Source organism: Aquila chrysaetos, chromosome 13, assembly GCF_900496995.4.
Source record: "Aquila chrysaetos chrysaetos chromosome 13, bAquChr1.4, whole genome shotgun sequence".
Classification (NCBI taxonomy): domain Eukaryota; kingdom Metazoa; phylum Chordata; class Aves; order Accipitriformes; family Accipitridae; genus Aquila; species Aquila chrysaetos.
In genome coordinates this window covers 21,456,232-21,479,073 of record NC_044016.1, presented here as the reverse complement: position 1 = coordinate 21,479,073, position 22,842 = coordinate 21,456,232, and the positions used below count along the sequence as shown (strand labels likewise).

The following is a 22,842-nucleotide window of genomic DNA, read 5'->3' as shown; positions in this document are numbered from 1 at the left end:
GGACTGTGCTTTTGCCCAACTGTGAAGGGAGGCTAAACCCCCTGACCTTCCAGATCAGGAAAGCAGCTCAGCAACATCTCTGCATTTTTGGCAGAGGCAAAAAAAAATCTGCCTCTTTATGAGTCCCAAGAGCTTGGCAAACAAGCCCTGCCCCACTTTCCACCCGGTGCTGGGGTGTTGCAAGCATCTGGCTCTCCCAGCAGGGCAACCCCTCCTGCCATTATCTGTGCTTGCTCCCTGGGAAGGAGCAGGTTTCTGCAGAGGCCACACACTGAAGCCCCTCAGTTCCCAAGGGATTTTCCATCCCCCTCCTTTTGTACCTCTGCCACATAACCCTCAGATGCAATGCCCCCAGGAACATGCTGCCATACCTCTGCACCTGGCTGGCACCTCCCTTTCCCCATGGGACCCAAGGACAGGATTCCCCTGGCAGGCACGGCAGGATGATTGGTTCCCCTGGCACAGGCAGGGCTTTTCCTAGGAATAGCTAAGGCTCCCTGGGGAATAAGATCTCCATTCCCCTCCATCACTGCAGTCACTGCCACTGACCAGGGACACTGCACTTTTTACTGCAGTGGTCCCCAGCCTGCTCAGAGGCAGGATGCTGCAAGGGCCCTCTGCACAGGGAGGGGATATTCCCACTGGGGCTGTACTGCTGGGGAAATCAAGGCACTGAGCAAGGCAGTGACTTACCTGGGATCAGCTGCGGCACAGCGAACCAGGAGTCTCAAGAGCATGCCAAGCACTGCACCCGCTGCCTCCCTGATAAAAGGGGAGAATCTCCCTAACAGGGAAACGTAAACCCTGACACAGCTGCAGCAAAGCTTTGGCTCCTGCTTCCTTCACCTGCATTCTTCCCACTCCCCGTAACACTGCCAGCACAGGGCCAGCAGCAGCACGCAGCAGAGTGGTGCGCCTGTGCCAAAGTCCTCTGACCACAGCAGACCTGGAGCCCAGGAGGCTCTGGGAGGCCAGTCCCAAGGGGCTGACGTCAGCCCCAGTCTTTGCAGCTCCTGGGGCCTGGAGCTGAGCTGTCGGGGAACTGTTTCTGGTTTCGGCACATGATATCTCTATGCTGAGGCATGACCAGCCCACTTTCCTCATCCATGGCTGGCTCCCCAAGAGGAATCCACAGGGCTGGGAAAGGTCACCCTGGCTGAACTAACCGCCCTTGGATGGGACTTGCTGGACAAGGGACAGCTTGCATCAGGCAGGCTGGGAGAAGGAGCAGTAGCTTTCAGTCCCTCGTGTCTGTTCATTCTCCTAAATTCTGCTTGAGTGGGAGCCAAGAGTTGGGCCTTGGCAGGATTTTTGAAGGGAACAACAAGGGGAGGAAATGAAGCCAGACAGCCACCAGGAACAAAACAAAGGTTAGGCACAGGAGGGAAGCAGAAGGGCACAGACGTGAGCCATGGACCTTCCTGCCTGCACCCTCACCCTGGCTAGCTTGCGCTCCCCTGGTCTGCAGGGCCCTGGCTGCTTGCCCCATGCTAGCTTAGCTTGGGAGCACAGCTGGAAAGCATGGGACACTGGTTACCAGCCTGCTCTGGAGCCCTGCATGGAGCCAGATAGCAGCTCTTCCCCAGGGAAGTGCCCATCTGCTCCTCTGTGCTTCGTGCCTTGGGGCATCCCTTGCTTGCTCTCCTTGGCGGTCCGCCTGGTCTGCATTCCTGGCCCTTGTGGGAGCAGGGTGGCAATTGCTGGCGCTGGCACAGAATGACAGGCAAGCATATTTTGGACCCGGCTGCCTGCTCAGGGGCTTCTGTGAAGCCTTGTAGTGAAACAGGACCCCATCCCGCCAGCCCACATTTCTGTGGCGGGCAGACGTTGTTCCTCCCTCACCCCCCTTCTTCCCCCGGCACTGCCACCCGGACAAATGGGGTCCTGGGCAGTATCGCTTACAGGGAGCATGTGTCTGGTCTGGGAGGAGGGGGCATTTAAATGGGCAGCTGTTTTTTTTTGCTGTTGTCCCTCGCTCTGGAGCTGTTCCTGCCATTTGGGCTGGTGGAAGGTCCACGTGGGGGGGAGCTGAGCGGTAGAGGCTCCTCTGGGAGAAAGGGCCGAGCGGTGTCCCAGAGCAGGAAGGATCCCAAGGAGGGTAAGAGTGACCAGGGGAAGAGGTGGGGAGGAGAGCAGTCCCCTCCAGTGCTTCTCCCCCGAGCCTCCCCCAAGCAGCCCCCTGCTCCCAGAGGGGTGCGGACCCCCGAGCACCGCGCTCGGCCTCCCGCATCCCGCTCGGGTCGGAAGGTCCGAAGCGTGAGGAGCTCCTGGGCACCCCCCGATCCGCCGAGGCGCCTCGGGGGGCGGAGGGCGCCGGGGGCTGACGGTGCGCCCGCAGGCTCGGGGGGCAGCATGCCCGCCCCGCCGCTGGCCGCCCCGCTGCTGCGCGCCCTGCTCGCCCGCCTGCTGCCGCTGGCCCGCAAGCGCCTCCTGCCGCCGCTCCGCCGCCTGGGGCGCCGGCTGCGCTCCCGGGAGAGCCGCCAGGCCCTGCTCACCTGCCTGCTCTGCCTCCTCAACCTGCGCAAGAAGGTGGACGACTGAAGCCGGCCGGGGAAGGGAAGGCAGGGCAGGGCAGGGCAGGGCAGGGCGCGGCGGCTCTCCCCCGCCTCCCCTGCCCGCCGCGGGAGGAGGGACCCGGGCAGGGGAGGGGACGCGCCCCGGCGGGGCCGGGAGGGTCCGCCCAGGCAGCCGAGGCCGGCCGGCCGCCCGCGCCTTCCCGCTCCTGCCATGGGAGCCGGGCCGCCCCCTGCGCCGCTGCCCCCCGCCGCGGGGCCGCCCCGCTGAGCGCCCCCGCGGGAAGGGGCGGCCCCGCCGCCGCCGCCCGCCCCGGGGAAGGAGCCGGCGCCGCCCGGGCCGTCTCCATCACCGGCGCTCCCGTGCGGCGGGGGCTCCGCGCTGCCGCTTCGCCCCACGGTGCCCGGGCCGCGCCCCCCGGCTGGCCCCCTGCCCGCCGGCGGCGGCGGCGGGGAGAGCGAGGATGTCGGGCAGCACGGCGAGGAAGGTGCAGCCCTTCACCATCAGCACCAAGCTCTCGCTGCCCAAGTGTGCCGCCGACTTCTCCGGGGGCGCCTGCCCCGGCATCGCCCTCGCCTCCGCTCTGGACAACCACCGCGGCCTCCGCCGCAGCCTCAACGAGCGCATCTCCCTCTACTTGGCCCAAGCCCGGGCCGGCCCCGCCGCCCCCGAGGGCCAGCGCCGCAGCCCCAGCCCCGGCGAGGATGAGGCGACCGACGAGGAGCAGCTGAACAGCAACTCCCTTGCCCGCTCCATTAAGAAGATCACGCTGTCCAACTGGCACGGGGAGGCTCGCGCGGGGGACGCAGGGGGACCCGGGGACCCTGCCCGGACCGCCGGCGAGAGGAACCACAACAACAACAACAGCAGGACAGGGAAAGCTCAGTTCAAGGTAAGCGCTCCCTGTACCCTGTGCCCTGCTCTCTCCCCGTCTTCCCTGCGGCTCCCCGTCCCTGGCTGCCAAGGGACGGGTAGGTCCTGGGGATCCCTGCTGCCTTGTCCCTGTGCCCCCCAGGCAGCACTCACTACAGGGCTCGTGGGATAGTTGCTTTTCCTCCCATGCCCCCGAGGGCGCTTCTCTGTACCGTCAGGCTGGAGTGCAGGAGGTCTTTGCGGGTGAGCTGGAGACGAGCTTTCCCTAGGGCTGAGATGACCCAGAAAAGCTCTGCCCCAGAGCCTGGCTATGGAGGGCTCAGCTCTTGGGATGCTCGCTTATGATGCAGTTGTGTGCGGGGAGCTGGGAACTCGTTCTCACGTTTACCAGAGGGGAAACGGAGGCTGGGAGAAGGGAAGTGACTCATGAAGGGCCACACAGCCAGGCAGAGCCGGGACAAGGCTAGGAGCAGGACCCAGGGCTCCTGGCACCCCACCCTCCAAGTCTGAGTGCTAGCAGGCGTGGAGGTCCGAATGCATCAGTGCGGGAGCCTGGGAGACCCCCTGTGTGGCTGGGATGGTGCGGAAGGCAGCTCAGAGACCTTGCCGTTGCTGGCAAGAGCAGGCAGGAGCTCCTTGGGATTTAACCCTGACCTGCAACAGCTGGTTTCCCAGCAGGGTAGCGCTAGGGAGAGCCGCTCAGCCCACTGCCAAAACCCTTGTCTTCATTGCCAATAAAGGCTAGGCACGGCCTTGCAAGAGCTGCCGCTTCCTCCGGCATGCAGGCAGCTTCTCACTGGGCGGCCAGAGTCTGCGCAGCCCAAGGGGCATCGGCATGAGGGCTCCCCCCCTTTCATATAAGGTAGGGACACGTGCTCGGCACGGTGGTGTGGTGCGGGACTCTCTGGAGGCTGCCAGGATCAGCCCCTCCTGCCTGTCCGGCCTGGGAGGGGTGGAGCTGGAAGGGGGGGCAGGCTGCAAGACGGAATTTTGGGAGAGAGAGGGAGAGCCAGGGCACAGGGGAAAGCGTGCGTTAAGTGGGATGGCAGCCGGAGGAGAGAAGGGAATGCTGTCCCCCTGGCAGGGCACACTGGGGCTTTCCCAAGTGTGCCGCCGAGCCCCCAGCTCTGGCCCTCGCTCCTGCCCTGTAGGAATAGGGGACTCCAGGATGAGCCCAGTGCAGCCCAGGAGGGTCTGGCCTCGCTTGTCTTGCTCATGGGAAGTCATTGGCACCTACTCTTCTACGGGAACGCAGCGAGCCTGTGTGCTGTGTTAATTTTGCTATTAACGAGGGAAAGAAGCATTTGCAGTGGAGGAAGCTGAGGCCACTGCACTCGTCTCATGTGTGGATTTGCTCATGTCGTGAAGCCTGAGGTCCTGCTGGGGAGCCATTAGCATGGCACCTTATGGATGCGGAGGAAGGCACTGCTCCTTCTCCCAGCCTTTGGTGGCTGTGAGAGTTTGTTGTTTTGCCAGAGCAAGGACCCGGCTCTGGCCAGAGGGACCGGGGAGCGGGGGCAGTCCCAGTGGAGCAGCTCTGCGGGAAGGATGAAGTCATCCTTGTGCTGGCAGCCCTGTTTTCCTGTGGCTGATTGCGAGACGGGGACTTTAAATAAAGGTCCCGTGTCACCTGCAGGCTTGTCTCCCACAGCTGAGCCCTGGGGGAAGGCTCGCAGGCTGCAGCCCGTGTGGGACGCTGCAGCCTAGAAGAGGGGCTTCCTAGGGACTTATGCCCCATAAGCACTTCACGTTTAGCTCCCCGCCGTTCCCTAAACAGTCATCCAAACCTCTCGGCCCTGTGGTCAGGCAAGGGGGTGCCTTCTCCTTCTGGCACCCTCCTGCCAGACGCGCTGAGCTCTCGCTGCGCCTACGTGACTCAGCCTCACTCCCTGCCTGCTTTGTCTGCTCAGGATGGGATGCTGTGGCGTGGTGCGGTGGTCTGTCCTCTGCAGCCACCAGCTGGGCTTTGCAGGCCCCTGGAAAGGTCTGGTGGTGCTGGTCTCCCAGGGGTTATAGGGCTGTTGGTGGCAGCAGCTCTAGTGCTGGCGGCTGCCATCCACATTGGGACTCTTCTGCAGTCCTGCAGAGATGGTAGGAAGCCACTTTTCTGTGCAGGGAGGGAGTCCTGCTTTGTCTGGGTTGGTTCCCCCTTGGACACTGTCCCAAGTCTGGAGTGGTCTGAGCGGTGGTGGGCTAGGTCCAGCTCTGGGTGATCCAACATCCCGTTTGCTGCGGTCTCAGAGGAGGGGGTATCGGGACAGCGCACATTGCCCACCACCTTGTGTTGCCCTGTGCGCGTGTGAACAGCTGTTACGGAGGCAGCAAGGTGGCTCCGGGGAGGGAGTGGAAGGAGGTCCCTAAATTGGCCCGCTATATCCGACAGCCCAGGAAATGATCCATCCGTAGAGGATGAGAGTGACTGCCCTTGTGCATGATCCAAGCAATCCCACGCACCTCTTCTCCTGGGGCTGGGCTCCATTAAGGATAAGGTAACGCAGAGTTCATCCTGGACCTCCTCTCTGTGCCTGGCCGAAGCTCCTGGACTTCCTTCCTCCTGCGTCTCCTGCTCCCACCCTCACCCTGTCCCCCGGGAGCCCTTCCCTGCGAGTCAGCCACCCCCTTAACTCTTGCTTCCCAGACAGGTTGAGGTCAGGGATCAGCAGCTGAGAGGTTTGGAGGTTATTGTCCTCCTGTGCCCTCGCGCCTCTGCCCTGCTGTCCTGGAGATGGGCGGGGGGGCTGACTCTGAGCATCCTTAGATGACCAGGGGCCAGTGGTGACCACTGGATGGGTTTCTGCTGGCTTTGGAGTCAATTCAAGGGGAAAAAGGGGGGGGTGTGGGGAGCTAAAATGGAGAAGGCACTGAGCAAAGCAAGCTTAGGAGCTCTTGCTCCTGGCTGAACACGTGGCAGGAGCTGCAGGTGATGCATAGAGGAGCCTGGCCTGGATGCATCAAGAGGGTTGGGCAAGAGCCTGGCCAAGTGGTGTCTGGATACTGCTGGCAGCCTCCTCTGGCCCAGGGCAGGGGGAGGTGGGTGCACGCTCCTCCGTCCCCTCAGCTGCTAGGATGGTCAAGCACTTCCAGGCTCACGGCTGCACCTTCCCGTCTCTAGGTCTTCCTCAGGAAGGGCGTGGATGCGGAGGATGAGCAGCAGGAGTCTGGGAGCCCCCAGGCCGGTGGTTTCTGCTCTCCAGTGGACAGAGGTTCCCCCTTCTATGCGGTACATCCTCTGCCCTCGCTGTTTAGGAGGGCCTGACCCAGGGGCACAGCTTGGGGCTGAGCAAGTGAGGGTAGCCGCTCGTGGTCTGCCCGGGCACGGAGGGAGCCTTACCGCTTTAAATGAGCAAGGGGACAAGGTGGGCATGACAGGGCAAGGGGTCAGCCCCCAGGCCAGTGCCTAGAGGTTTTATCACTTCCAAGGGAGCTGGATTAGGGGCTCCTCCAGCCCTGGCCACGTCAAGAGACTGAAGATCCTGGAGTCGCAGGAGGGCCTGAGAATTATGTTGCTATTTAAAAAAAAAAAAAAAAAAGACAGAGGATTTCTGTAGTTCTTGTGGTTAGGCAGAAAGGCTTTGAAAAGCGACTCCCATGCCGTCAGCAGGGCAGAACATGCCAGAGTGCTTAGAGAGCCTGAAACAGTTGCCCGAACCCCACTGCTCTGCAGGCTCCCGGGAGATTGCTCCCTCGTGGGCTCGAGTGCAGCTGGGACCCCACGGGGCAGCTCACACCCAGCCCCCTTGGGGAGGGAGGGCTGCCCCAGGCTGGCCCCAGGAGCAATTTCTGCCTGGTGAGAGGAGGCAGCGAGCCCTGCACCTTCAGGTTTCTCCTGAAGATGCTCAGGCTCCTGTTTGCCACCAGTTAGTGTGCGGTCAGGTCCCTGTCGCCAGGCAGCAGGGTGAGAAGTGAGTGCCCAGGGTGGGAAGTGAGTGCCCAGGTGGCTGCGCCGTCTCCTAGGCTGCGTGCAGCTAGGCCCGGGGCTGAGCTTGGAGGGGGGCTAGCACTTTCTCTGGCTGACCTTCGCCATCAGCCCCAGTGGAGCTGGAGCCCTGACAGAGGGTTTCGTCAGCACCGGCCACCCGTGAGGCTGCGTCCCAGGGGAAGTGCTGCGCTTTCTGCCCCCGCTGCCGCTTGCTTGGCATGGGGGTCTCTGAGTGCCCCTGAAGGAGCGGTGGGCTGAGCTCATTTAGGACCTGGCCCATAGTTCCCCCATCGCGTCCCCTGGCAGTGTCCCCCAGGGTGACACCACAGACATCACCACACGTGACACCACCACAAACAGATGCCACAGACACGAATGCTCCTTGCAGGGATGCGCAGCCTCAGGCTGGGGGGGCAGCAAGCACCACATCCGCCTCCAAAGTGGGCACAGGGACCAGCCCAGGTGCTGGGTGCCATCTCGCCAGCCCAGAAGGACCCAGGGCTGAGGAACAGCTTGGCAACCCCCTGCTGGGACTGTGAAAGCCACTGGTACAGCCTTGGTGGAGGGGAGCTCTGCCTCGGGGAGCTGGGCGAGAACCCAAAGATGTCAGTGAAGGAGTGGGATCGTGGATGAGGCAGGCTGACATACTTTATTTGGGTTTCTGAAACACTCCTGGGAGGTGATGGGGAGGGCTCCCTGAGGTGGCACACTGACCCCCCTGCCTCTGCCTGCCCTAGCTGGCAGGAGCTCCAGCATTGTCACCCCAGAAAGAGACCCCAAAGGGCAAGGAACTCACCACGGCACCAGGATGTGGTGGGCGAAGCAGCGCAGGAGCAGCCCCCCTCCTCGACCCGAGCCCTCTGGTAGCCCAGTTCAACCAGGAGATGCTGCAGGTGAGACCAGCTGGGGCAGCCGCCCAAGGGGCTGCACGGGGAGCGGGGCCAGGTGGGCCACCGGCAGCCTTTCATGTGAGCTGCGGGGTGGGGTGCACAGCGAGGAGGGCTGAACTCCCGGCCCCGAGCGAAGCCGTGGTTATGGCATGAGATCATGTTTGGCTGCCTCTCCCTGGCTGTCGGCCCCAGGGAGAGGGGGTCAGCCTGCACCAGGGCCCTGCTTCCTCCCCACGTGCGCACGCTCCTCCCGTCCCCCATCCTCCTCCTCCTCCTCCCAGCCCCTCTTCCTCCTTAGCGGCATGGGAACAGGGATGGCGTGGGGGAGCTGCTTCCACACCGTGCCTGGGAGGGTGCACAAGTGCTTGCACCAGGGAGCAAAGTGCAGGAAGAAGAGATGCTTCATGCAGGGGTGTCCTGTGCAGAGACCCCCCAGACTGGCCTGCGTGTGGGCCCCCCCAGCTGCTTCTGCTGGGCTGGGGCAGATGCTGGAAAGAAGCGAGATGCTGCTTGCCTTCCCACCCCCGTTGCCACTGATGCTGTCCTGACCCCCTTTGCTAGCCTGTTGGTGCTTGGAACAAACGGGTTGTCAGCCAAAAGGGTGCCCTTCAGTCCCTGTCACGGCTTTGCGGGGGTTTGGGCTTGGGTCCCCGAAGCCGCGTCCTCGGGGCTCTGGCAGAGGCGCCTGGCCACGTGGCTCTTCCCATGTTGCAGGCGGAGGGCTGGGTGCAAGGCAAGCTGCGGGACCTGAAGGACGGCTGCGACCTCCAGGACTGGGCAGAGATGGCTCAGACCCTGCAGTGGGACATGAAGGATTTCGAGAACACACTGATAAAGCTCAACCAGGTGAGGCTGGGCAGTGGCACACCTCCCCTTCCCCGCAGCACCTGTGTCCCCAGGCCCTCTGCATTGGAGGGTCCAGGGGAGCCCCTGGCCCTGAGTGCGTCCCTTCGCCGCACAGATGGGCGAGCAGCTGATGTGGCGGGCGAGGCCCAGCGCTGAGGCGGTGCGGAAGCAGCTGCTGGCCCTGCGGGACCAGTGGCAGCTCCTGAAGGAGACGGCTGCCAGTCAGAGCAAAGCCCTGGGGGGGCTGCGGGGCCTGCAAGACTTCAACAGGAAAGCTGAGCGGCTGGAGGCGTGGATCAGGCACAAGGTGTGGGGTGCGGGGAGTGCGGTTCGGGGAGAGGAGCAGCCAGGCTGTCCCTCTGTCTTCTCACACCCTTCCCTGGCCCAGGAGGAGAAGCCCTCCTTGGCAGCCCTCCTGCAGGAAAGCCTGGACAAGGTCCAGCTCACCCGCCGCATCCTTGACTTGAAGCAGGTGAGAGGCTGTTGGGGGGCTGCCAGTGTGCTGGGGACCCCAAACCCCACGAGGCTGGGGCATGGTGCAGGCCCCTGAAGGCGGATACTGATGTCTGTCTCTCCACTCGGGCCAGGAGGAGCAGCAGTTCCAGAGTCTGCACAAGGAGCTGAACAGCCTGGCCCAGAAGCTGGAGAAACAAGGCAAAAGCGAGAGCAGGAGCATCTCAGCCCGGCGCAAGCACCTCAACAAAATGTGAGTGGAGGGGACACAGGCTGAGCGGGACTGAGCCGGGTGCTGGGACCTGACAGGCTGGGAAGCAGGACCCCCCAAACCTCCCACCTGCCTCCCTTTGCCCCAGCTCTGCACAGCTACCCAGTGGGGCACAGGCTGCCCTTCACTTCTCCCCTTCCACCCACGCAGGTGGCTGCGGCTGCAGGAGACCCTGAAGGAGCACCACGAGGCTCTGCATCTGGCCCTGGAGGTGGCTGCCTTCCTCCAGCAAGCAGATACCCTGCTCAGGGCCATCCACGCCAAGGTACCAGCACTGGAACCAGGGTCAGCCTGGTGCAGGGCTATTGCATGGCCAGAGCGAAACTGGGTGGGCAGCACCTTGTTCTCGTACCCCTGCATGGGGGCTGCTGTTGTCCCAGCACCCTCACCCTGGAGCTCGGGGAGAGAGCTGGGGGATGGATCCTGGTGTAAGAAGGGGAGCCAGAGCGGCAAGCACGGCTTTGCAGCGTCCCTTTCTGCTGGAGCTGAGGGCAGGTCCCCATCCACCTCCCACTGCTGACTGCAGCTCCTTCTTACAGCAGAGGAGCGTCTGCGGTGCAGGGAAGCCAGGGGAGGGTGAGCCATACCGGGATCGGGATGTCAGGGACATAGCCAGCCAGGTGATGGTAAGTGCAAGGCTCTGCCTCATCCTCTGAGCCCTGGGAAGCAACCTGACAGAGCAAGGATGTGTGCCTTCCCGGGTCAGCACTGGCATCAGCAAGGCTGGGGGCTCGGTGGGCACCCCACAGCCGCGTGGGGTGGCCGGGGCTGTGTGATGGATGGGGGAGCCTCCCCGGGGACAGCAGGGGACTGGACTTCGCACTCGCTGCCTCTCCTGCCCCCACAAGGCTGGGGGTGGGTTGCCATCATGCACTCGTGCCACAGCTGCGGTGGCTCATCCCTTGCCAGGCCTGTCATCGCTCCCCAGCTGCTCTCTCTCTTCCAGATGCTGGATGTGACTGTGTCCCAGCTCCTCAGCCTGCAGCCCACCCTGGCAGCCCAAGTCACCCCTAAGCACCGAGATGTCAAGGAAAGCTGGGCACAGCTCCAGCAGGTGCTGAGGTAGGGTACAGTGCGGCAGGAGCCCCAGGGCCTCAACCCTGTCCCCCAGTGCTGGAGCCAGAGGCTTGGGGAAAGACCTGGGTTAACCCCTGGCAGGCTCTCTGGGGCACCAGCTCCACTTAACGTTGCTCTTTTCTCCATCCTCTGCACCCCTGGGCCTCCCTTGCACCCCTGTCCCAGGATGGAGAAGGCTCCAGCCCTGGCGGGCAGTTCCCCAGTGGGCGAAGCTGTGGCTCGGAGTGCAGAACGCCGAGGAGATGATAGCAGCTGTGGGGCTGGAGGGAAGGAAGCAAAAGATAAATGGACGAGAGGCCCTGGGAGCATGGTGAGCACTGCCTGCCTCCAGGCATCTCCAGCGCCTCTGCCTCAGGAAGATGGGGGAGCTTGTGGGAAAGGAGTTCGGGAGTTGGGCAAAGCCCAAGCTGAGCACACCTGTGACCTGGCCTTACCACTTACGGGAGGTGATAAGTGCCAGGCCTGGGACAAAGTGATAATTGCTTTGGGCTGGCAAAGGAGGAATGGGAGCTTTTGTGCTGTAGGTGCCGAAGGACATGCCGAGGAAGATGGCGGAGCATGGGATGGAGGAGGAGAGCAGACCTGGCTCCCCAGCGGCAGGGCAGCCCCCTCACGGCGGGGACAGCAAAAGGTACTGACTCGTGGAGGTGGCTGTGGGGAGTGGGATGGAGTCGAAGGGAATAGGCATGGGGTGCTCTGTGCAAGGGGGGACCTTGCAATCCTGACTGTCCCCCTCTCTGCGGGAGGAGGAGAGAGACAGAGGCTGAGTCGGGGACGCAGCAGCCAGAGGCCCAGCTGCAGGACGTCTGTCAGGCAGTGAACGCGGTAATGTCTCCCCAAGAGCCCCCTTTGCTCCCAGCCCAGCCAGGGGAGCCAGTGTCGAGGGGGACACCCTCCTGCTTGCTCATGGGCATGCATGCCTGTGCACTCATGTCCGTCCCTGGTCTGGGCCCTAATGCATGTTGTCTCTCTGCTCCTCGGCAGACCGTGTGCCCGCACAAGGACAGCATGTGTCCCAGAGTCCCCCTGTGTCCGGTGGGGGACGTGGAGAGCCCAGAGGCAGCACAGATGCAGCGGGAGCCCCTGGACTCCAGCTCCAGCACCAGGGCTGTGCTCCTGGTGAGGCCCCTTGGGTGTGGGGTGGGGATACACCAGGCAAGGCCTGTCCTAACTGCCTTCCCTGCCTCCCAGGAGGAGCCAGCACCAGGGGGACCCCTGGGGAGCCCGCAGGTGGAGGCCATGCTGCGGGAGCTGGGGGAGCTGTGGGAGGACCTGCAGAGGAAGCACCAGGAGAATGGTGCCGTGCTGCGGGAAATCGATAAGGTACACGGAGGCTCGGCTGGGGTGGGCACAGGGGCATGCCCCAATCGCAGCAGCTTGCTGGGGATTGGCAAGCGAAGCCAGTGCCAACGGGGACTGGAGCTGCAGCATTAGCACCGACATCTCTGGCTGACCTTGCAGCCTGCGTGCTGCTCCAACTTTGCTGCCCAAGCTGCTGGTGCCCTGGGTACCTGCAGTGGGGTGGCAGCATGGCTCCTGCCTCCCCTGGGTGGCTCAGAGCCAGGCTGATGGGTTCCCCACTCTCCCCGCAGGCACTGAGGCTGGTGGGGGAGCTGGACCGGGCTGAGCGGTGGCTGCAAGCCGTGGCCGGGTCACTCTCGGAGCCAGCCACCATGAGAAGCCCGGCAGAGCTGCGCTGGGACCTCGAGGAGATGGGCCAGCTGGAGAGGCAGCTCCTGCTGTGTGGCCTCAAGCTCCAGGCGCTGCGGGAGGAAGCAGTGGGCGAGCCACCCGCTGAGCATGATGGGGCAAGGAAGATGCAGAGGAAGGTGGAGATGGTGGAGGAGAAGTGAGTCCCGAGGGAAGGTTCCTCCTCTCCGGTCCCCAGGATGAGCAGGGAGGAGGATGCTCACCCCAAGGAGGTGCAGAGGGTGCCAGCACTTGTGACGGGTGCCTGTCCCCACAGGTTGGCACATGTGCAGGCAGCCCTGCGGCGCCGGGCAGCAGACCTGCGTGACTCCCTAGTCCTGTCTGAGTTCCTGCAGGACCTGCAAGAGGAGGAGGCACGAAGCCAGCAGGGACCTGCAGCGGTGAGCAGTGTGGCCAGGTGTCCCTTGGGATCACCCAGCACCCGGGACCAGCTCAAGGGTTGTTCTGCGGCTAGCAGGGTGACCCTGTGGGTGCCCCCCTCAGGCCCAGCTGCCTGGGGGGTCATTCCCCATCTCCCTCACGCCCAGTGTTTCTGTTGGCTTCAGCCAGGGAGTGGGTGTTGTGGCTCGCAGGGGTCTTTTCCCCTGCTCTCAGCCCAGGCTGACCAGCTGCTGAGCAGTGACAACATGAGCCGCCCCTTGGGAGAGCTGCAGGAGGCTGTGGAGATGCTGAACGACTCAGCGAAGGAGCGAGAGCGGGTCATGGAGGTGGCGGCGGAGACAGAGAGCCTGGAACACCTGGTAGGAGATGGAGGTGGAGGGTCTGGGGATGCAGCCACGTGGTCTACCTGCAGTTGGACATGCTGGCTAGTTAGGACGGAGCATATGCTTCGGCTGGTCGCAGTGGGACACAAGGGCATTGGGATATATGGGGACCACTCTGTGCAAGGCTGGTATCCCTATCCCTGCCATGGCTGGTCCTCCCTGCCCTTTTGCAGGTGCATGGCAGGGTACCCCCAGGCTGGGGTGGGCTGGGGCTGCATGGCAAGTGGTGGCACAGCTCTCACACCAGGGCTCATCTGTCTTCCCCCCCACCCCTGCCCATCTAGGTGGCGGAGGTGTCACCGTGCCTGGAGACCCTTCGATGCAGAGCCGAGGCGCTGGCTCGAGACACTGCCCAAGCAGAGAGCGGCTTCACCACAGTCAAGAGTGAGAAGGATCTCCAGGGGCTGCAGGGCTTGCTGAGCCAGCAGCAGGAGATGGAGGTGAGACCCGGGGAACACTGTGGCCGGCCGTGCCCATGGTGGGCAGGTGTCCTGGCTGGCTGGGGCTGTCCCAGAGAGGCACTGGCCCCCAGGGGCCCAGGTGTTGTAAGCCTTGGCATGCCACGGCGGGCTGGGCTGGGCTGGAATTTTCCAGCCAAGCTGAGCTCTGCCCCACTCCGCTCCCCTCTGCCAGCATGGGCCAGGCAAGGGGAGAGAGCTTGCATCAGCTCCCGTGTGCCAGTGCCCAGCTGCCAGCACCTTGCTCATCTTCCCGCCGGCGGGGAGGTGACTCACAGAAGCAGAGCAGGGAAACCAAGCAGCCCTCCGCTCTGCTCATCCTCCCTACCAAGGGTGGCTCTGCCCGCTCCCTGCAGCCCCTGTGCCAGCATCCTCCCTTCCATCCTCCCCTCCGGCCCTGCATCCCAGAGTGCAGGGGAGTTCATCCTGGGCAAAGAGCGGTTGGATGCATCCTGAACCTTTTCTGCCTTGTGATCTTTAGTGTGTGGTATCAGAGACCCTGCAGGGGAAGCTGGAGGAGCTGGAGAGGGCAGCTGCTCACTTGCAAGAGCTCTGCCCTGCTCGGCTGTGCCCCATCAGCCGGGAGGTGCAGGGGACGCTGTGGGCCTGGGCAGGACTGCAGGAGCTGCTGCAGGAGACCCGGGCCCGCATGCAGCAGGCTAGCCGGCTGCGGCACTTCTTCAAGGATTACTTAGCCATGATGTAAGTGGTGATGAGCTGTCGGGGTTGCCTCTGTGGTGGTTGGGGGGGAGCTGGTGAGAGCATGGCATTGCCAGAGCATGGGCTGCTGGTGAGTATGTGGGCAGTGCCAGAGCTGCAGCCAGGCAAGACCATGGGGAGCCTGGAACAAAGGGCTGTGTCAGGGCTGCCTGCCGGGGGCAGCCCCATGGCACCTTGCCCTGCCCTGCCACACTTGCCACTACCCTAGTGAGCTGCTTCCAGCCATCTCTGAGCATGGGAATGGCTTCCCTGGGGCCTGCAGGGCTGAGGAGGGGCTGGGTCGTTCCTCAGCCCGCTCAGCCTTTCTTTCATGTGCCCACAGCTCCTGGACGGAGGACACGCGGGCTCAGATCTTCTCTGAAAGCCCAAGTGGCCACAGCCTTCTGGAGACTCCATGTGAGGAGCTGGAGAGGAGGATCGAAGGGAAGCTCAAGGAGTTTGAGGCACTGGCAGCATCAGGGCAGCAGCTGGTGTCCGAGGAGCACTACCTAAGCGCAACAGTAAGGACAGGGGAAATGGGGTTGGGGAGCCTCAGCACCCCCCGAAATCCTCTGGGGACAGCCCCTGGAGGAGGGAGCAAGGTGCAGGTGCAGAGCCCCAGCGAGTGGTACGGGGCTGGCCATGCATCCCCGGGGCTGCTCAGGGCAGGAAGGGGTTTCACCCAGCAATGGATGCTGAGACTTGAGATGATGTGACTGACTGTATCCCACTCCCAAAAAACTCCTAAACTGCTCTGTAATGAGGTGTCCTGGTAGGGCCAGTGTCCCTGGGCCCAGGGTCCTTGCAGGCTGCCCAGCATCTCTCCTCCCCTCAGATAAAGGAGCGCTTGGAGGAGCTGCAGAGCATGCTGGGCTGGGTGCTGGTGCGCTGGCGAGCACAGAGGCATCAGCGGGACCCGGGGAGCAAGCAGGAGGACAGAAGGGACCCGGAAGGCCCCTCAGGCATGTCCCCTACCAGCCAAGTGAGTACCCAGCCACGATGAGACTGTTGGGGAGCAGGACCAGCCTCGAGGCTGAGGGTAGCAGAGGCACTGGACAGAGTGGGTGGTGCAGAAGTAGGGGAGGGATGTGTGCCAATAACTCTGGGACTCTCTGGGGTTCAGGCAGGGCAAAGGGAAGATTGTCCTGAGAAAGTGCCTGGCCCTGGCAGCCCTTCCTCCACGTTCCCTCTCTTGTCTTGCTCCCCAGGAACAGCATGCCCTGTGTGCTCAGCCTCAGCTGGAGAGCATCCACAGCCCAGTGGAGTTCACACCCTGCTCCCTCCTGAAGCCCATGCCAAGATCGGAGCCACGGCAGCCAGCAGGAGTGGCCATCTCCCCACCAGCATGGCCCCTCTCAGATGCCCCTTCGGGAGTGGAGCAGAGCTGGGGGGAGCCCAGCAGCTCAACACCCCACGGTGTGGGACGTCCCGAGGAGTCTGTCATCTGGGATCCTGCTGAGACCTCCACGCTGCTGCTGCCACCATGGGGCCCCAGCGGGCTGGGGGGGACGGTCAACCTCATCCTCAGCATCGGCAAGAAGGGCGAGAAGAAGAAGGAGCAGCCAGTGGGCGGCAACGAGCGGCCAGGGGAGGAGGTGCTGCGGACGGTACGTGGGGGACGGTAGACGGCTTCAGCAGAACCATGGGTGAGCACCCAGTGTGGGCCGGCCACCACTGTGCACCCAGGGCAGCTCTCTGGAGCTCTGCCCCCATGCAGACCAGGAGGCTTTGAGGCCTATGGGGTAGCCACCATGCTGGGACCTCCCCGGGCCATTTCCAAGTGAGCTGTTGGGGCTGCGTCAGCCTCAGGAGAGGGACCTTTGGCTGTGCTGATGCCGAGCGATGCCCAAGGGCTGAGGACCAGCTTGTGCCACCCACTTTGCCTGCGCTCTCCTGCTGCAGCTCCTCACCCACTCTGCCCTCAACTCTTTCTGTGTCTCTCTCTTCCCCCGCTCAGCTCCCTGCCACTAAATCCCCAGGCTGTAAAACCTTTTGGAAGCGTTGCCAGGGGCTTTTAGGAAACACTTGGGGTAGTTTAAAGCGAAAGAGAAAGCCGCCTCACCAGCTGGTGGAAGAGGTAACGTCCCTGGGGAAGGCTGCATGCCGGGCAGAGTGGCTGCATGGCGTGAATCCGCCTGCTACCGACCCTCCTGGCTGTGCTGCTGTGCCCTGCCAGCATTGGTTCCTCGAGAGAGGGGAAACCCTCCCAGTGCTGTGGGCTCCAGAGTGTGGGCGCTGGGGCATGCGAAGATGGGGCTCAGACGGGGCTGGCTGCAGTTTCGGCCCCTGGGTAAGTGGTTTTGGTGGCCACAGGAGGCACGGTGAGCTGGCAGCCAGTGGGAGAGCCTCCCCACCTCCATTGCTGGGGTGCAGCAGCAGTCCCTTGTGAAGCCAACTGAAGGGGGCAAGGGTGGATGGTACCATGTGAGGGTGCACGTTTTGGGGGGGGGCTCACTGGGTTGCATGGCTTGTAACCCTGGGGCTGGGAGCCCGGTATTTTGTTGGGGCTTGCATCTGTTTGTTGCTCCAGAGCTCACACAAATGGTTGTGTGTGAGGAGCCTGGAGGGCAGCTGCAACCGGGCCCCCGTGCAGCTAGGCTGGGTAGCCCAGGGAGAGGGCAGGGGGCCGTAGAGGCCAGAGGTCGTTGAAGCAGGGCAAGGGGCTGCCAGGCTACCAGGAGAGTTTTGCTAACAGGCACCCTCCAGCCTAAGGGGTACAGGGGGACACTGCTTCAGCTCCTGCAGGCAAAGCCCTTTGCTTTCATCCTTGCATCTGTGGAAACCCAGGAGAGGGGCTGCAGCTGGGCTGGAGAGGGTGTCTGTGCAGAAGGGGAGGGGAAGGGGCTGTCCTCAGCCCCTGCCCTTGAATTTGCCCACTCTGCTGCCTAAGGGCAGTGACTGCTGTCTCAGTAGCCACCCAGAAGTGGTGGATTGGAGGGCAGCACTGCAGGGGGACAGCCATATGGCGCAGGCAGCCCCCGCTGGGACTCCAGCACCCGTGGGACTCCATTATGGGCAGAGGTTCCCTTGCCTGCCTCTTCCCTGCCTGCGCCGAGGTGGGAGCAGCCCTCGAGGGGCTGAGGTGAAGCTGTGCCGCTCCCAGCTCTGCATGTGCTGCTGGTGAGCATTTTTGGCTGCCTGCTTCCCCCTGGTTCCCTGCTTGCCCAGGTGCAGCATGGAGAGGGGGTGGTCAGTACAGGGTGGCGGAGGCTCCAGCCATGGGGGTCACCCCTCTCTCCTTCTCTGTGTCCTCAGGCGCAGGTGGAGGTTGGGAAAACCTCCAGTGCGAAGCAGCTGCCTGCTGTTGCCCACCGCCCTCCGGCACCCAGCAGCAGGACGCCGGCCACCTCCCACACCCTGCCCAAGGCAGGGGCGGGCTCCCTCTTCGACAGCCTGCAGCGGCGGGAGCGGGCAAGGGCCGAGCAGGCCCGGCTGCTGACGCTGCAGGGCATCATGGGTGCCAGCTCCCTGCAGCCCGCGCCAGAGGAGCGCCATGGCCCCAGCAACACATGGCCTCAGAAGTGCAGCCGGACGAAGGGGGGGCCGGCAGCGGCCGCTGCTGGAGCCCCGCTCGGGGAGCTGCTGCTCTACGTCAGGAACCCGCTGGTGCGGGACATCGACGCTGAGTGCGGGGCGGCCTCCCGGGACCCCCGCCTCCCTGGCCCAAAAACCATGGCCCCCCACCTTTCCCTGGGTTCCGTGCTCAGCCTAGAGCTGCCCCAAGACACGGTGGTCCTGGGGTGCCACCGAGGGGCCGCAGTGCGGCAGGAGGAGGCGGAGGGGCAGAAGCGGAGGCAGGGCTGGGGCGTGAGGCCATGGGAGCCCACAGGCACACATGGGGCTGGATGGCAGGAGGAGGTAGTTGTGGATGGGCGCAGTCCCCAGGGGCCTGGTGAGTGGCTGGGGACATCCCCTAAGAGCGAGCGAGGAACGTGGTTCGAGGAGGTGAGCTTCAACCCCAGCTACAGCAGGCAAAGGGCACACCGTGCTGGGGAGGAGCGCTGGAGCCCACGGCGCCCCAGCAGTGCCGGTGAAGACCTCCTGGACTTCAGGCCGAGCCGGCCGTCCCATGTCGGTGTGCTGCACGAGCGGGTCAGCTGGGAGGGAGACGAGCTGGCCGCCCAGCTGGGCCGGGATGGCAGCCCTGGCACCACTGACAGGGCCAGGCATCGCAGAGCCGCTCGAGTGGAGCTTGGGCCATCCCCTGCCAGCATCCCAGGCAGGGCAGGAGCCATCCCTGGCACTGCCCGCACACAGCGGCCAGCTGGCAGTGGCCAGCCTGGAGGGTCCCCAGTTTCCCCTGCCGCCCCCACCCAGCTGTCTGTCTTCGAGTGGGCGCTGGGGTCCCCACAGCCCCACAGCCCTGTGTCAGGCACCGGGGAGGTTTGCCACCCTGCCCACAGGCAGTTTGAGGAAGAAGAAGAGGAGCTGCAGGCCATCTGGGATGGGGCCGGTGAGCAGCAGACACCCAGCCTGCCGGCAGGCAGCCATGCCCACCGCCAGCCGGGGAGTGGGGCAGGCAGCCTGCCGAGCCGCGATGCCACTGCTGGCGGGCCCCTCATCCTCTCGTCAGCCAACAATGTGCTTGTGGCCAAGTTCACCCTTCCCACTGCCGCCCGGCTCCTCCACAGTCCATTGGGAGAGAAGAGCCCCAGTGTGGGGTACAGCGGTGGTGGCAGCCCCAGCGGGCATGGGGTGTCCCCCCGTGTGGAGGAGCTGGTGTCCGCAGCCTCCTTGGACAGCTCCGGTGCCTCGGATCGGTGGAGGCATGGGGAAGAAGAGAGGGAGGACAGCAAGGTGAGAGCTGTGGCCCAGGGGCTCTCCCTCACGGTCAGGCAGGGGGTTGGGGGATGCCTCAGGCAGCAGCTGGGTTACCTGCTCCAGCAAACATGACCTGTGTTTGGGGACTCCCTGACTGTGGTGGTCCCTTTGCTGCAGCTGGCAGGGTGGGGAGGAGCTAGGTGCTCAATTTGGGGGTCCCTGCAGCACTCCCCCGCCAGCCCTCATCCTTAGTAAGGCAGCACTTCACCCGAAAAGCCTACAAACAGCCCAGCCCCTGCCGAGGCCAGAAAATTGCTCCTGTTGTCCCATGCCCACCTTGGCATCGCCCACTGGGGATAGGTCAGAATGACCCCATGTGCCCAGGGGCTGAGCTGGCACCGCTGGCCCCAGTGCTGCTTCACTCATCCCCTGTCCCCTTGCAGGCCCCTCCCGGTAAAACGGAGTTTCAGATGATGGAGGGGACGCTGGAAAGGAAGCACGTGTTGCAGACAGGAGGGAGGAAGGTACAAGCATGGCTGTGGGGCTCCTTCGGGACTGGGGTGCTCGGTCATGGCGGGGGGCATCCAGGTTTTGGGGCAGGAGTGAAGCCAGGGATGCTCCTGGCACTACCGTGGCAGCGCTGCTGGCCATGCTGGGAGAGCAGAGCCTACCAGGGTTGGGGTGCATTTTGAGTGGCAAGGGACTGCCCATCTTCTCCCAAACCTGTTGGCATTGCAGCTGTCCTCTGCTTCATCCTACAGGCCAGCTGCCGGGCCTGGGGCCTCTTCCATGCTGTGCTGATGAGGCAGACGCTGTGCTTCTACCAGGACCGCCGGGACAGCCTCAAGGTACGGTGGGGTAGAGCAGGGTGATGTGGGAGGGGGCTGGCAGCGAGGGGGGGATGCTGGCAGCAGGGCACCCTCACCCCCACAGCTGGGGAAGGCAGAGCCTGCCAACCCTACTGTTGCTCTTGCTGTTGCTGCAGAGCTCTGTGGTCGCCCTTCCCCTGAACCTCTCCGGGGCGGTCTGCACCCCAGATGCTGAGTACACCAAGAAGACCAACTGCTTCAGGCTACAGTGAGTCACCTCAACCCAGGGTAACTGGGGTATTATTAGCCACAGCACCCCTCCCAGGTGGAGGGGACTTTGCTGGGATAGATGCACACCAATACCCCCAGGCAGGGCCAGCTCAGTCTAGTGCCTAGATGGGGATTTCTTCTTTCTCACCTGCTTCCCTTCTTTCCCAAGCTGGTGGGGGCTGTGGTACCTGTACCCCATGTCTGTCTCATTGCTGACTTGTTCTCCCCTTCCCCAGGCTGCGGGATGGCTCTGAGTACCTCCTGAGGGCCCCCTCCCAGTCCCTCATGAACGAATGGGTCTCCAAGCTACAGCAAAACTCAGGTGAGCAGCCCTTGCTGGCAGAGCAGGGGCCTGGCTATGTGCAGTTACCATGGGTCTGCAGTCCCCGCTGAGCCCTGTGATACATGGGGGGTCAGAAGAGAAGCAGCACAGCATTGTCTCTGATTTATGCATCCTCCCAACCTGTATCGGGAACAGCAGTTCTCTGCCAGGCAGGATTTGGAGGCTTTGTTTCCATACCACATACACAGTTACAAATCAGGAATAGCACGACTGACGTCAGTGGAGCCTCAGCAGCAAAAAGCCAGTGTCAGGAAAATTATAATTGTGCCTTGGTCTTCCTCCATCTCCTCTGTGGGGCCTGGAAACCCCTTGCCTGCCCTTCAGGCAAGGAGTCCTGTAATACTGAGGTCTTCCCACTGCTGTGCCCATACCCGAGGGGGTTCAGGCCCCACCATGAAATCCTGGGCTGGTTGGTAGGACCAAGAGCATGCTCTACAGCAGGAGGTCGGAGGGGCAAGCCATGCAGCACAGGCATGCAGAGCTGGGGCTGGCTCTACGAGATGGTCCTGTGCACTGCTAGCAAGATGTTTGCTGTGCCCCCAGGTTTCCCTGAAGTGGATTACTTCCAGGTGGCAGCACACCGTGTTGAGGGTACCAGTGGTGCTGGGGGGTGAGTAGCCAGGAGCTGGCCAGCCAGGTCTTGTTGTTACAATTCTCTCGCATGCTTGCCGCTGTGTGCTGCTCCAGCAGGACATCGGTGGGCTAGTCTGGTTCACTAAATCTCTGCTGCTTCCCAGTTTCAGCAAGGTCCCCAGCCCTGGGAGCTCGTACCTCCAGGGACATCATCAGGTCACGACCACCAAGAGCCAGGAGATCGTGGTGCTGCCCCGCTCAAACACCCAGCTGCAGCAGCCTCTGGGCAGCCAGGATGGCCCAGCCGATGGGTCTGTGGCAGTAGCAGGTGACTTTCCTGCCTGGCTGGGCTCCTGCTGTCCCCTGACTCCTCTCCCCAGCCCAGAGAGGTGCAAGGGAGCCGAATGGGGGAAGCTGAAGGCTGTCGGTCAGTCTTGAACTCAGTGGTGTCTGGGCCAGGGCCCCATGCCCAGGAATGGGGTTCAGGGAAGGACCGGTTACTTCCCTTCACTTCCTGGGATAACCACATATTTCCGTGTCCTCTTTGGGGCTGACACAGGGGTGTCCTGTGGTGGCCTTGCCTTGCAACATGTCTCCATTCTGCTTCAGAGGATGTTCGTGGGGCCAGGCACAGGGAGCAGCAGTGGTCACCCAGGGGATCCCCTGGCCTGTGGGACAACAGCTGCCCAGATGACGACTATGGGCTCGTGGCCAACAAGAGGAGGTCCTACTCCTTCACCTCAGGTATGGCCCTGGTTTTGCTGCCACTGCCAGGAGGTGGCACCACTGCCCCTGTCCCCACAGACACCCAAGGACAGGTGCAATGCTGCTCCAGCACCCACCCGGTCCCACATCGCTGTGCCCTGGGCTGCAACCCCCACTCGAGGAGGGCTCTGGGGGGCTGGCAGGACCTGCTGGCACCCTCCCCTCCCCACTGACTGCTGCCTTTTGCAGCCACTTACCAGAAGATCACCCCGGTGGCCATGCCCAAGGAGCTGGTGGAGGCTGGGAGCAGCTACTCCGTCACACTGTACATCGGGGAGCAAGCACCGGCCGTGCCCCGGGCACGCTGCCACTCCTTCGTGGCCCAGCCAGGGAGCCCGCGGGACATGCTGGGGGAGAAGACCCCTAGCCCCCCTCGGCCCAAGAACAAATCTGTCTTCAAGAAGTTCTTTGGGAAGAAGGAGTGAGCCCCAACCGAGGGGGAGAAAAGCCCTAGCCTGCCCTTTATCCTCCTCTTGGGTGCCATCCTGGCACGGTCTCCACTCCCAGCACCAGCTCACTGCTCTCTGCCTCCCCAGGGGAGAGAGGCTGTGGCAAGCAGCTCTGCTCCAGCCAGCCCCTGTGCTGCACCATGCCCCAGCCACCACAGCCCCTGGCCTCAGCCTGGCGCTGAGCACCCCTCCTGCCCACCCGCCCACCCGGTGCTCTCCCTGGGTGCCACTGGCTCCCCAGGCATCCTGCCAACATGCAACACAAGCAGGTGTGTGTGTGGGGGGGGAGTTGTTTTTATTAAAAAACAAACAGACACTTAGTCTGGGAGCTTCTTCCTCCAGCAGCACCTCTCAACACAGGAGGAGAGGGGCTCTGCAAGGTGGTCCCTGCTAAGGGA

At 63.4% G+C, this 22,842-nt stretch overlaps 1 protein-coding gene across 3 annotated transcripts; it reads left to right on the top strand.

Moving 5' to 3' along the window:
• Positions 1–2,795: 2,795 nt before the first annotated feature.
• Positions 2,796–22,753, top strand: LOC115350351. Of its 3 annotated transcripts, XM_030035911.2 has the most exons (33): positions 2,797–3,406; positions 6,500–6,607; positions 8,044–8,199; positions 8,911–9,042; positions 9,158–9,349; positions 9,431–9,514; positions 9,630–9,748; positions 9,917–10,031; positions 10,306–10,392; positions 10,713–10,828; positions 11,009–11,153; positions 11,368–11,474; positions 11,593–11,668; positions 11,828–11,962; positions 12,035–12,166; positions 12,436–12,692; positions 12,810–12,933; positions 13,099–13,293; positions 13,602–13,757; positions 14,257–14,477; positions 14,818–14,995; positions 15,310–15,456; positions 15,683–16,081; positions 16,432–16,551; positions 17,730–19,271; positions 19,679–19,759; positions 19,997–20,083; positions 20,221–20,312; positions 20,551–20,636; positions 21,201–21,267; positions 21,395–21,558; positions 21,840–21,974; positions 22,185–22,753. In XM_030035911.2, exons 1-33 carry the CDS (start codon positions 2,978–2,980, stop codon positions 22,418–22,420), a joined length of 6,420 nt encoding a protein of 2,139 aa, XP_029891771.1. In that variant the 5' UTR covers positions 2,797–2,977; the 3' UTR covers positions 22,421–22,753. The 3 variants fall into 3 exon arrangements, with proteins under 3 accessions (XP_029891773.1, XP_029891771.1, XP_029891772.1); XM_030035912.2 differs by lacking the exon at positions 6,500–6,607 and having other exon boundaries at positions 11,587–11,668; positions 11,825–11,962; XM_030035913.2 differs by lacking the exons at positions 6,500–6,607; positions 8,044–8,199 and having other exon boundaries at positions 2,796–3,406; positions 11,587–11,668; positions 11,825–11,962.
• Positions 22,754–22,842: the final 89 nt, after the last annotated feature.

Coding starts and splice junctions, on each gene's coding strand:
- LOC115350351 (XM_030035911.2), top strand. CDS start 2,978: ATGTCGGGCAGCACGGCGAGGAAGGTGCAGCCCTTCACCATCAGCACC. Junction 3,407..6,499: donor CAGGGAAAGCTCAGTTCAAG/GTAAGCGCTCCC, acceptor TCCCGTCTCTAG/GTCTTCCTCAGGAAGGGCGT. Junction 11,669..11,827: donor TCTGTCAGGCAGTGAACGCG/GTAATGTCTCCC, acceptor GCTCCTCGGCAG/ACCGTGTGCCCGCACAAGGA.